Source organism: Pocillopora damicornis, chromosome 14, assembly GCF_964200805.1.
Source record: "Pocillopora damicornis chromosome 14, jaPocDami1.2, whole genome shotgun sequence".
NCBI classification, from domain to species: Eukaryota; Metazoa; Cnidaria; class Anthozoa; order Scleractinia; family Pocilloporidae; genus Pocillopora; species Pocillopora damicornis.
Genome location: NC_142683.1, coordinates 12,891,510 through 12,905,000, shown reverse-complemented (window position 1 = coordinate 12,905,000; position 13,491 = coordinate 12,891,510). Strand labels below are relative to the sequence as shown.

Sequence of the window (13,491 nt, the reverse complement as noted above, 5' to 3'; positions counted from 1 at the left end):
ACCTGGTCTAAATCTTAAGCTAAATTGGAAAATTGCTACCCAATTCCAACCAAGACTCCAAACAGCACCTTCTTGTCACATCACAACTCTCTTTCATACTGACTAACGTTCTCTTTTGGAATTTTTTTAGTCGTGCCTTTGGGTGTTGAAGCAGATTTGACTGATGAGAGTTGGGATGACTTACTCCTAAACAAGAGCAGTTCCTTATTTAAAACGCTGGAAGCCAAGATAGAGGAAAACGTAAGCTTCCATCGTTAAAAATGATGTTAAACGTTTAACACTAAACAAGCAATAATGAGTTGCAACATAAGCATTTTTCTCCTTCTTTACATTATGTAATGTAACTTAAACACTGGTAAACTTCATCAACCTTAAAATGAAAAACTGAATGAAGCACGAGTTCGAGACGAAAGTATAACTTTATCCAAGCATAAATTGGTAAAAAAGTTTGACAGTAACTTAATATATCTAGCAAGCACTAGGTAAAGGCTAATCCACTTTCATCCAAATTAAAATCCACTTTATTATCTGTCAGTATTTTAGTAAGTACAGCAATTTGGCACTTATTTCTCTGTCACTTTGTACTATCTAGATTAAAAAAATGTATCCTGGGAAAGTGGTGAACATTACTTTAAATCAATGCAGGTAAGATTTGAATGAACCTATTCTAAAGAAACATCATTTTAATGAAAAATCGAGGGTCGCAATTTTTAGATACATTGCTATCTCCTCTTTTGAATACATTGCATTTCTTTTTAATCTTTGCAGAAAGGGAAGTGTTATTGTACATTTTACCATCACATTTCGTGAATTGGACTCTGATGAGTTACTCATATTCACGGATACCGCTGACGAAGATGGCAGGATAGCAGACTTAAAAGTTACATCTGTCTCTCTTTTGATAGCAGGAGGTGAGTCCTTTCCCATGGTTTTGATTGACTTGGTGTTGTTTGCGCCTGAGCACTCGTATCAATATAATTCCTCACCAAAATAGCTTTTAACTGCAAAATATCTAGAGGGTAAATCATCAAGTGTGATTTAATATGTGCGACGGTGGTACTTCACTCCACAATTTACGGCAAACTTAGTGCTATGAAAGCTCATTATCATGTCGTAAATCGAAGTGCTTTCGGCTGCCTTAATGGTTTTTTAGCACTGTTGGTCGCATTATGTTGACGCCCAATTTTGTTTGTTTATTTTTCTATCAAACGGAGGATATAAAACGTCGGTTTTTATGTAAAAACAGAAACAGCCGCGTATTTTAAAATGTAATTCAGTTCCTAACCAGGTTCCTGAAATAACCAAGACTTACCTGACAAGTGCCACGAGTGTTAAAGTTTTCTGGACACCAGTTACTGACGGCCCAATAGATGGATATCGGGTTGCCTTTCGTTCAATCAACGAGGGGAGCTGGAGGAAAGTCGCTGTTGATCGCAACACTACCACCCTACATAAAACGAATCTACAGGAAGGAAAAGTGTACAGGATTAGAGTAATGGCATTCAACAAAAGTTGGAATGGCCTTCCGGGAGAAGCTGAAGAAATTATGATGGAAGAGGAGGGTAAGCTTTTGCTTTCATGTTCTGCAAACGTTTAGGGAAAACAAATACCTCTTTATTCGGCACTAAAAATTTAACAAACACGGTTGCGAAACGGTAACATGAAGAAAAACAAAATCGCAAGAGTTTCCTTCTGGTTGCTTATTTACCCGCCATCCTTTAAGCCCAATCAAATATAAAAATGCCTTTCTAGCTGGTGCAAGTAACAAGCGAGCTGAACTTTGTTTGCATTGGTATTTTCTTATCAGTACCGAAGGTTGCTCCGCTTGTAAGTGTGGAGGACATGACATCCCCGCATTCGTTTGCAGTTTCATGGACACCTTTGCCAGAGGAGCATGTCATGGGCAGACTACTTGGCTACCGTATCACCTACAAAGCAGTAAAAGTGGCTGATGAAAGAGTATATAGCGAAGAGATGGCCACCATGACTGTTGATGGTCCAGACGTTCTTCACGCAAACATAACTGGACTAAAAAGTTACTCCTCTTACGTTGTTCAAGTAGCTGGCTTTACATCCAAGGGAAATGGCTTATCATCAGTCAAGGTGACGGGAGGTAATAAAAAGTGTATAATACATCAAAAATCGGTTATTTCCAATTTTCTGGGGGGAAGCAGATCCCCGTCGTTTGTTCAAACGGCTAGCAAAATTACATCGAAAGATTCCGTTGATAAGTTAAATAATGGAGCTTTTCCCAAGCAACATCCATTAAGTACTTTGAAGGCGAAACCTTGGTCAACAAATGGATGAACTATCCTTCAGCCCTATCGCAACCCAAATGTATGTCGTATACATTTTTACAGGAATTCAAATAAAGTAGTGCTCCTTTTTTTCAATCTAGAAATGAAAATATAAAAAGAGAATGTTGAACAACTCACTTTTTGAAGGCTGCGTGCCTTGCACTTAGCTCTGGCTTCACTATAATTGACAGTCAGTGACTCAAATTCATTTCTTAACAACAGATACCTGTCGTTGCCCAGCAGTATTCAACACCAACTGGGCGGAACTTCCTCCGTACGTTACCAAATCAGTCCACAGTCAGTCACCGCAAGGAATTATTGGCACTTTCGTGGAAGAAATGCTGTTGGAGTCCTGTGATGTATGTAAAGCTCATGGACACACGTCTCTGAATTTTAAGACTAACGACAAAGGAGGCGCAGCCCATAAGACCACTTTGAATGAAGTTGTCTCGGACGTTAACAATAAGACAGCGATAAGCTTTCCTGTCACAGGGGCCATGGATGATGACAAATTTCAAAGGTATTATGTATTTGTTCCAATGGTAGAGTCACCAGGAATCGCCTTCATCACAGTTGGCCAGAAGGATGGAAGTAAAAACATAGTCATATCGACACTGTTGAAGTATTTGCCGCTACACCTGTTTTGTTTAATGATGGCTTTCGTGGCTGGTACCATCATCTGGGCCCTGGTGAGTAGAGCTGGCCTTGTGCCTTCTTTATCCATGATGTGATCTTCATCCAAGTCACACGTGATAGTCAAACTCTTTCTAGTTTCTAGAGCTCCTTCAAATGGCGATAACCTGTCCACCATTTTCCCTCAAAAAAAATGGTCAGGTTGTTTTCTATTCGCAAGGAGACACGTTGTGAATTTTGGGTCTTTCTAAGAAAGCTTGGAATTCTCTGTAACAAACTGGAAAGACATTTAACTAAATCTATTATTGGGCATGTTTTTTCCTTCTTCCCTTACAGTACCTTTGCTTATTTTGCGTTTTTCTTTGATTTGTAGTTCCCTCCAGGCCTAAAGTAGATTTCCGCGAGCCTAAACGGATTTAAATTGCGTTATATAGTTGTGTCAGGTTGTTAAGAACTACTCTCTTCATAAGACTAAACAAAATAGCGATAAAAACCTCCCTAATGCCCCAAGAGTGCTTGCATTGAGTAATTCATATGCATTGCCCCAGTGGACGCAGTCTAAGTTCTTGGAGAGTCACACAAAGTACTTGCCATTTAGATATGCTCCTGAGCAATAATTACCAAAACCCACGTTTCTCATGTTCCCTTTTTTGTCATTTAGGAAACAACCCGGGATGACGGTTTCGCCCACTCATTCATCAAAGGGGCTTTTGAAGGATTTTGGTTTTCCTTTACTTCCATGACAACTGTCGGGTAAACCATGAAATTATTATTTTCACGATCACCAAATAACGAATAGAAAATTATCAATTTCGTTTTAGCCGTTTTGAAAAGTGACGAAGCAGAACATGAAAAAATAAATCAGTAACTTTCACGTTACTAAGAAGACTCTGAATTCAGTAAAACTATAAGATGATTTAGTGCATGCTCATATCATTTCGGATGCCTGCGGATATTTTGCCCAATTTAACTGTTCGGACTATTGTCACGTAATCTTTAAAGATTTCACAGGATTGGGTGATAGATTAAGTGTACGCGCAGGGCCACGTGCAATGAGAAAGTAACTCAATATCACGAAAGTTACAACGTTGCGGAGTGAGGAAGTTGCGTTCAAGTTTTTCTTGCGTTCGTTCCATACGGCACAAATAAAGGAACTCGAACAAGGTCTTCAATTACTTTCAGATCTCGACAGGAAGCCAAAATGAAGAGCAAAGTCTGTTGAGTTTGTTTGCTAAATCTCATAAATGTGTGTTTATTATCATTTATTTAGTTACGGAGATAAAGTGCTTGTGGGGTTCTGGTCAAGACTGTTCGCGGTGGCCTGGATTTTAACTGGCCTAGTTGTGGCTTCTGTACTTACAGGAGCACTAGCTGCCTCGCTGACATTCTACACGATAGAGAAAGATGTAATGTTGTACGGCTCAAAGGTATGTTAGATCTGAGCCTTTGTCATTACAATAAATAAATAAAAACAAATGAAAATCAGTGCACTCGAATCAACTACATTACAAGCCACAGAAATATCCTCTAGGTCCAGACCATATTAAGATAGGTGTTTTGGTTTTTATGGAGGGAGGAAATCGCTAAGTGCGGCAATCAAAACTCAGTTGCAACTGAGGAAACCAAAGGCTGTCTCCATTTGGCTTCTACTGTCTTGTTACCCTGCAAAGCCTGGATTTCAAAACATTAAACTACTTTTTTTCTAGTGAAGCCTGCGCAACAAATATACTTTCTGTTTCACAAAACCTTAATGCTGAGAGCATGTTCCAACAATAAGGCAGGTTTTCTACGAACAGAAATGACACCTTTAGCAAGCGAAATTACATTACATACGAAGTACAATGGAACTTACCGACTGTTTCGAGTTCAGAGTGGCCATAACTCAACAATTTTGGTTAGCAAAAGATGCCAGTATAAACATGGAGACTTCTTTTTTGACAAAGCACATGGCCGATATCCCGGATCTGGACGTCAAAATGTAGGCAAGCAATGGGAGCTACACTTGATGAGCAAATAATATAACATTTTCCTTTTTAGTTTTTTTATTTTCTTCATTTGGGGATTTTTCTTTGGCTTTCTTTCACTCTCACTTATCTGCCGCAGACAACGAACAGGATGAAATTAATAACTTTGATTTGAAATTTTCTCAAGTAAAAAAACAAAGGGAAACAAGCACGTCATTTTATTATAAGGCACCGTACAGGATTATTTAGAAGATGTAGCGGGGAAATGGTTTTTGACATATCTTTTTGGATTGCATTCATGTCAAGGTGACGGCTCTAACTGATTCACCGGCCCATAGACTTGGCGTCAGAAGAAATGCTCTCATCAGTGAGTAGAAAAGGTGTAAAATCTAAAGTTATGATACACGATGCGTGAAAACTGTGGAAAAAATAACGTATTTCGCCAACTAGTCGTTAAAAGGCAACATTACTTCTACAAAATTTTAAATTACGTGCATGGAGATCAGATGCCTGGCCACTGATACTATCAAACACTTTTTAAAGCAACAAAAAAAAAACTCAGAAATAATTTGCAATGTATTTTGGTTTAAATGCAATGGAACTTGACATTGAAAAAAAGTTGCAATTTAGTATTGACTGTTAAGTGAAAGGTACCTTAAAAGTTTGCATTTGTTACCTTCAAACATAGGACACCTCAAGATTCGTCTTCTAGAGTTCTAGGGGTCTCCATTTTATTGAGAGTTTGAGAGTTTGCCATTGCCGTTCCCTTTGTTTCACCAGGGCCACGAGACACTCTACAGGAAGCATATAAATCTCTTTGGCAGGGTGAAGTCAATGGACTGTTGTTAGATGCCTATATCGCCGGAAGTCACTCCATCAAGGATCTCTTTGCCCAGCAACTACGGGTCAAGGAAGTTATAAAGCTGCCAAAAGGGTTTGGAGTTGTCTTATCAGGAGAGGCCATGAGGCTGCAAAAGAGAGTTCGTGACTACATCAGAAGTAAGGCTGGACTTATCACCAAAATGATCGAGAACAGCACTACTCCATTACAGGTATACTTCAAACCTTCTAATTTCTAATAGCACCTTGGCATGTTTCCTTGTTGCTGGTCGCTTCATTCTGCTATTTAAGAACGAAATACACCAATAAGCTGTCAATCTTTGTTTCCTAGCAACCAGAAAAAAGTGAGGCCGAGGAACGGACTACAAAGCTGTTTTCTGTTGAATCCCTGTTATTTCATGAGGTACTTTTTGCTCTGTTGCAAGCACTTGGGGCTGCTGTCCTCTGTGGCCTCGTTTGGGAAGCCATCCATAAACTTCGAGCTCGAAGAAAAAATGCACTTCCAGGTAAGTCAGTCAGTCAGTCATTCAGTCAAATTGTTTTGATTTAACAATCAAACTGGGTGATCACAAATTCAGTTGACTGAGGACAGCTCATAAATCAGTCTTTGAGGCAGGCTTTTGGTCTGTCGCTCGATCGGTAAAAGAATCATACAATTAACTAGTCAGTCAGCTATTGGTTGGTTGATTGGTAGGTCGGTCAGTAAATGATTTAAAGGTTTCGTCATTCAGTAAACCATTCAGTCAAGCAGGACGTCAGTCACCCTTATTAATTATATTAATTTTCATGAGTCAAAACAGTAAGCCCACTTGTCAGTCTCTACCACTTACGGCAGTTTGTCAGCGAGTTAGTGATCAGTTCTATTTTACGATTGATATTAAACTAAAAAAGAAAGACTAGCATTCTTATTGATTCCTATCTTGTTCACTCCTCTAGAGGGGCATGGCCGTGCAAGACTGATGGCACAAAGAAATGAGATGCTAAAGACAGTGCAAAATTTTCATGACAGTTTCCGACAACTTTACTTGGATTTAACATATAAAAGTGTTCAGGAACTTCGAAATTTTGAAGAAGAACGAAACCGACGAAAACAGAGTCGGAAAAATACTTGCGATGGAAAATCGACTTCTTGTGTATGTTGAGTCATGACTAATAAGAACTCGAGCTGAATATTGAATGACAAGTTTATAATTCTCCCTGCTGAATTAAACTATTTATTGAAGAGACATCTTAGTGGGACTTTGTGATCGATGTTTGCCTTAGTTTAAAGCCATGATTGATGCCTCGATTTAACTTAGAATTCATTGTTTTTTTTCGGTTTAAGAATACTTGGTGGGTATTCACTCAAACTAAAAGTAAAAGTTGTCCTTTCAGACAAAGACAATATGTTCCTTTCCCACGGTTGACAAAAACATCGCAACGTCATCTTTTTACTTATTGGTATTGTTTTGTATCTTTATTTCTGAAAAGATTGTAAACAAGACTTTTGCCTTGGATCTAATCTATCTGAATGTTTTTCAATACGTATTTTACAGCGTAAATATTAATAAAAGTTTGATGAGATCAACTTGCATATTGATTACAGTAACCTATCAAGTCACCAACGTAGCGCATAACTTTACTTGGGAAATTCGCATGATTTTGTCTATCTTTATTTTCCTCAACCGTGTCGATGATTGATAAGTTTCGTCTTTTGGCAAATAATTCCAAGTTCAGTAATCGACCCTGACAACTTTCATCTTTGAAATTTTAATCCAATTGACTGTCGCACCAGAAAAATCCTAAAAACACGTACTGTTTAGTGCTGAATTCTTCTGTCCTCGAGGCTGATTTCAACGCCCGCCAAAACTGCATGTATACTGGAACATCAATTTTAGTAATTTCTGATGAATTTTCATTTCTATATATAAAATTAATTAACAAGAATACATGTTTTTATTCTGATGTCTGAACAATTTATTTTTCCAGATTTTTAAGTGGTTTCCACATTTCATACTTACATTTCTCCTCGAGTTTTCGATAATTCTACAGATAAAGGGTAAGTTTGTATAAAAAAGGAAAGTTTGAGTGTTAAATGAAAAATTTAACCAGCCCTTGTCAATATAAAGTCGTGTTTCAAAAATTAGTACAAACATCTGGCTAGGAACAATGGATAGTTTATTTTCATGAGTTTTTTTTCATTTTACCCGAAACCGGCTTTTGAAGCCAAAAAAAAAAGTGATGTAAGTTACCATTGACAAGGATCCGCCCATGTATGATATATATATCGGTGCATAAATATCTCGTCTTTTCTTATGATACCTTTTCTTGGATAAACTTGTTGGAAATATCGAAAAAAAAGTGAGTTAGAGTGAAATTATAATTAGGGCCATGCAACATGTATATGTCTTAGGTTCGTGCAACTATTTCACTTTATCGATGCTTTAAAAGGCAAGTAAAAATCGGCAAATGTTAAGTCCTAGATGGCTTTTATCCGGATACGCTTATCCTTTAGAGATGATTTCAGCTTTCTGAGCAACAATTAGGCATTTATTTAAAAGTATCTTCTAAAGAAAAGGATTGGAAAAAATCTTAGAAACATGAACAAATCAACAGACACTTAATTCTGCAAAAATAAAAATTCCCTAACTCAAACAATTATACTAAGTAACCAATACCACATGCAAGCTGCGTTTAAAAGCTATTAATGAGACGACTTCAAAAAATCGAAGGTTTACCAGTTTGGGGCGCATTGGTTAGAGTTTGTATTAAGCACTGTTGTCCAATCTTAATTTTTGTGACCCTTCCAAAGTTTCCAATAGATACACTTTACCAAGTTTATCTCAGTTTACATTTTGAGAGTCACCAAATATTTCTAAAGTCGGGACTCAAAATCTGTCTTGAAAATCAATCATAAGCACATAACGTCGGTTCACTCTTTTCTCGACTGAAAGGCCAACCATTTCCATCACATTTACAAATCTTTGTTACTACGGTAACGCATATTGTGTATAGAAGTGTTACCTTAGGTGTGTGTTACCTAAGTTATTTAGGGATAAACCTTTTTGCAGTTTCAAATCCTAGCTATTCAAAAGTAAACTCGTTTTCCCAAAAGATTTAAGAATCATTAAAAAAAATGGGACGGGCCGGAGACAGAGAACGAGAAGCAAAGTTTCCTAACACATGACCCCTCCGTCCTCTATTCCTCGCTTGCTCGGGGAAACGGATGGAAAATAAAAATGTGAAAAGGGGAAATTCTACCCTGACTCCATTCAGAATTTTACGCAATTTGATATTTCGTTGGCCATTGGATGTCAGTAGGCCTTCCCTAGGTTGCGACAGCACCCTTAAACTTCCAATCGAAGCCTTTAGAGTAATAAAGGAATTTTATTTTACCTTCCTAATCAACGACGAGTGAGAAAGAAAGAGGGAGTAAAATTGTTGTCAGTTTTATCTCACAGAATAAAACTTCCTCCCCAGCACCCTAACCTCCTACTTCCCTTTCCTTACCCCCTTTCACAACAGACCAACTCGCGACTGACTAAAGATTGACATAGATTGCAAAAGCCAACTTGAAAATTTGGCCTGCATTTGTTCAGGAACATAATTATATCAACAATGATTTAATCTGAAACCAGATTTCCTAGGACAAATGATCTGGATGGTTGTAAGGCCCCCAGGAACGTGCCCCTTCCTTATTGTGGTCTAGATGACCTTTGTTTGGCCAAGAGTATTCTTGCCTGTATTTATCAGAAACTTCAGTTAAGGATGCTGTTAGTTTTTCATCTGGAACTACCGTTCGATTTTCAACTCCACAAGGTTGAGAGCAACCTTAAAAGCAAGACAAGAAGAATTGACCTATACTCTTAAGCTGACTGAAAGCAACCTTAAAGAGGAATTTTCGATCTATTCATTGATAGTGCAAATTTAAGTTCAGACAGCTAGCTCAGATAGTTTAGGTAATTATCTTAGTCTTTTAAAACTACTGACCAATTTAATATTATTGATAACATGAAAATAGAATAAAGATGTGGATATTTTTTTGGATAAGTTAAATGGCTTAAGAGCTTTTTTTCCCATTTTATCTAATGCACAAACCTGCATCACAGGAATAAACTTCCATTTTTATGCACTGTATTGTTGTTTTATTAAGATAGAATCGGACCTTAACGGCTTGGAAACATGGAATGAACGCTTCCTTTATCACAAACCCAGCTGATGGAAAATTGGAGCGAAAAACCTTTAAAATAAATTACATGGGTGATACAGTTAACGAAGTAATAAATTAAGCTTTCAAAACGTTTTCAGACTTTATGGTCTGATCATCGAAACAAATTTTCATTGTTATTCAATTAAAAACCGATCTAAAAACAATATTCAGTTTAGTAAAAAAGGTTGTGGTTATTCATCGTGGTGAATAACAATAAAAGCTAAGTTTTCCGTTTGTCTCACGATGTAGTCACGTGTGAGGCAAACGGAAAACTTAGCCTTTCATATTCGGTTTAGTTGAGTCTTTGATCTGAACATTTCTTTTTGTGATAAGCGTTGAGAGTGCTGAAAGCTGACGGTGGAAGAACATTTATTTTATTGAATCAAACCTCTTTTAGAGAAAGATTGAGGCCCACCGATTGCATAAAACCATGGTTTTGGTGAGACCTCCGGTAAATAAATGGCCTCATAAGTAAAGGTGGTATTGGAAGAACGCAATAACAACCAATAAAACAAAACAAAAGTAGGAACGAACCAAGAAAAAGTCAAAATAAATACAAGTGAATTACCCGAGGCGCTTTATGGCCAGCGGTAGACCGCCGATAACTGGCTTTCGGACTGTGTCCCCGTGACAAATAGTAAGAGGCCTTGTTGGCTGCAGTAAAAGATAACCAATGTTTTTTGAAACCCCTGCAACAACGGCATCAAGCAAACCTTAGGAATTTCTTTTCCGTCAATCTCCTTGATATAACTTATCCATTTGGTTCCATCCTTAGTCTTTTCCGACTGAACTTTCAATTCCGATACGTCCACGCCTCCGCCAATCGATTGCAGTGCCACATGCGTCAAAGTGTTTTGTTTTCCTAAGAACACGTCCAACCATTTACTAGAGCCGGTTGAACGCCACGCCTTGGAGTCGTGTTGTTCGTTTAAGCGAACAAGATAAGGACCAGTGCTGCTGTTGAGTTGTGATGGGTTACTCAGGTAGTTGTCGGATAATATTTGATTTTCTAGACCTAATGGCGTAAAAGGAACGAAAGGTAGAGAAACATTATGCATTAGCTTATCTCAAAACGCTTCAAATCTCTATGAATCTCTTCATGTTTTGTTCAAGCTTTTCTCGAGTCGCCTTACGAAATATTTACTTTCGTAAGCAACAGTTGTATAGCGCATGTGGCGCGCCACTCAGCTATAGTTTTCGAGTATCGTTTGATTTTATGAACGAATTGGCTTGAATGGAACCAAAGAAAGAAAGTTCGATACTGCCATAACTTCTCTTAAGCCTCAAGTCACCTTAACTCGGATAAAATCCCTTGACTTTTTATCTAATTATCGACTTAGTATCCATAAAGAAAGTCGACCTTATTTACATTTTGCTTTATCCATTCTTATTGGCTATGAGCTAAAAGCCAACAAAGGTTTAAATCGGTTAATTTTATCGGAACTCTTATTCTACGAGGTCTCAGAGTGTTCCTCAAGTTTCCTCAGCGACAAAACTGATCTTACGACACCTTTTCAGCACTAACTCACCATGGTAATAAAAAACTTCCACCTGGTTTGATTAAAAATGCTAAGAGCCCGCTAAGTAATAACGAGTTTCATAAGACAATGAAACATTCCTCTGATCAAAAGAAGCCTCCAAAATTAGTTTAACGACTTACGGAATTTTGGTCCTCAAACAGATTGTAATATAATTAAAGAATGCCCACCTCCCCAACTCTGCTCAACAAGGCCTCCAAAAAAATATTCTCGGACACGTACGATAGTTAATGTTGGTCCCATACAATCGCACTCGGTATGAAATTCTGTAGTGCTCCAGGATGACTGGTTAGCGTAGTAACAACGTTTCCACGTTGCATGGTCGCGAATGAAATCAGGAAATACTTTGCGGAGCACCTTAAGAGATTTAAAGTCATCCTTAAGTATGTTTGAGGCTAAGACTGATAGAGATTAGAGAAAAATCACATTAAGATTTTAAAGGAAGTCGCCTTTTCAACAATATAAATGAATTCCGAAGCAAAAAACCTTGAAGACGTGAATGTTGCCCAGGCTAGCATTAGTAGATATTCCCAGGTCGCAAAAAACGTCTCCTATAACCAAGATTGACTTCTTGGAGAAAAGAAAAAATACAAAGTTTGAAGGGGAGGCTTGATGTAATTCAACTTCATGTGTCCTACACACTTTAACATAAGGTTTGTTACGCTTTTGTTTTTCTTTACTTGGCTTTGATACTAGTCTAAAAACATGTGCCACCCAAATGTAATACAAAAATTAGATGGAAGCCAACACCAATTGAGCTTGGCTTAATGGATTTTTCGCTCTGTCGAAGGGCTAACGTTGGCCCGGTCGATATAACAATTATCTTGTTTAACCTTTCACTGACGTAGCAACACAGTTTCTCACTCTCCATTAAAAGAATGTTTTCCGCGAATTCACTCGGCTTTACCTTCTTCACGTTCACATGGGTTGTCTGTTTTATGTCTCTTGTTTCTATTGTAAACAGTTTTTCTCCTTTTTTGTCGAATGGCGATAAAAAGTACCCTCGATCAATTTCACTGGGGTTAAAAAGAGTTCTGGCTGATCACAAGCGTTTAAATTTTTAAAAGAATTTGGAAGTTCTTTCCGGGATGCATAGGTGTCGTTCAACTTGACATGTTATGAAATGGCACCCATCTAACCTTCCTGTCTGCCTGGCCGAGAATGAAACCGTGAATTCATTTTCACCTCTAAGTTCTGAGGTCAAATTTTCCGCCAGAAACTTTCCTTGATCTTCGATCACAAAATATTTTTGGTCAGCTGATATCTGGGCTCCAATTAACCCGGCGCAGTGATTTTTGTTCTATTCGAAGCTTTTCAAGGAACTTGATTTGGTTAAATTTCCAGTAATACATCTCTAGAACAGACAAAAAAAGGACGATTCTTCAGCTTTTTTCAAAATATCCCCGAATTCACAAGTAGAAGAAAGCCTCAAACGAAACAAAAAACAAAACAGCTAACAAAAAAAAGGAAGAAAGGAAGAAAGAAAGGAAAAAATTGAAATATATCATTAATACATATATACATTTTTGGTAAAGAAAACTTAAGGAGAGAATGATGTTTAATATAGAACAAATGATACAGGCCTGATACTCCGAGAAAAAGAACTTCGAGTGTTCCCAATAGGAGTCGAACCTATGGCCTTCGATTAGTAGTTCGGACGCCCTACTTCTGAGCTATAGTTGGGGCTGGGCTGTTTAACGAGGTCCATGGGTAAACACTTCCTGCAGTCGCTTTGCTTACTCGTGAGCACTCGAACTCCATGCAGCTGTGTATTATCCTCTTTGTATTCGGCGTGACTTTTTCGCCAACGCCTATTTTTAATTTGTCGTCAGAAGATGCCAGTATATGAGCGACATTTGACACTTAATTTTGCGTTGGCAATAGTTGTAGCGCATGTGATGCCACCACCTGAAAGACGCATGAGATCTACGTAGGTAATATTTATGTTTCTATATTACGATTTTAATAAAAGGACAATGAAATGCTGGTGTCACCGCTCTTACCTCGCTAATCCATCAGATATCAAAACT

The 13,491-nt window shown here is 37.9% G+C and overlaps 2 protein-coding genes across 2 annotated transcripts in view; both read left to right on the top strand.

Annotated features, from left to right (window-relative positions):
* The window catches only part of LOC149034524 (uncharacterized), a 4,636-nt gene extending 4,378 nt beyond the window's left edge, over positions 1 to 258 (top strand). The window contains exon 4 of the mRNA XM_089194883.1: positions 131 to 258. Within this exon, the coding sequence (XP_089051009.1) occupies positions 131 to 258 (128 nt within the window). The remainder of the gene's footprint in view (positions 1 to 130) is intronic.
* LOC113664427 (uncharacterized) lies at positions 123 to 7,227 on the top strand. The gene is made up of 12 exons (XM_089193540.1): positions 123 to 240; positions 593 to 645; positions 769 to 911; positions 1,278 to 1,562; positions 1,808 to 2,113; positions 2,520 to 2,986; positions 3,592 to 3,683; positions 4,201 to 4,357; positions 5,201 to 5,261; positions 5,675 to 5,946; positions 6,066 to 6,240; positions 6,671 to 7,227. The coding sequence occupies exons 2-12, from the start codon at positions 602 to 604 to the stop codon at positions 6,874 to 6,876; spliced, it is 2,208 nt and encodes a 735-aa protein (XP_089049666.1). The 5' UTR covers positions 123 to 240; positions 593 to 601; the 3' UTR covers positions 6,877 to 7,227.
* The last annotated feature ends 6,264 nt before the right edge of the window (positions 7,228 to 13,491 follow it).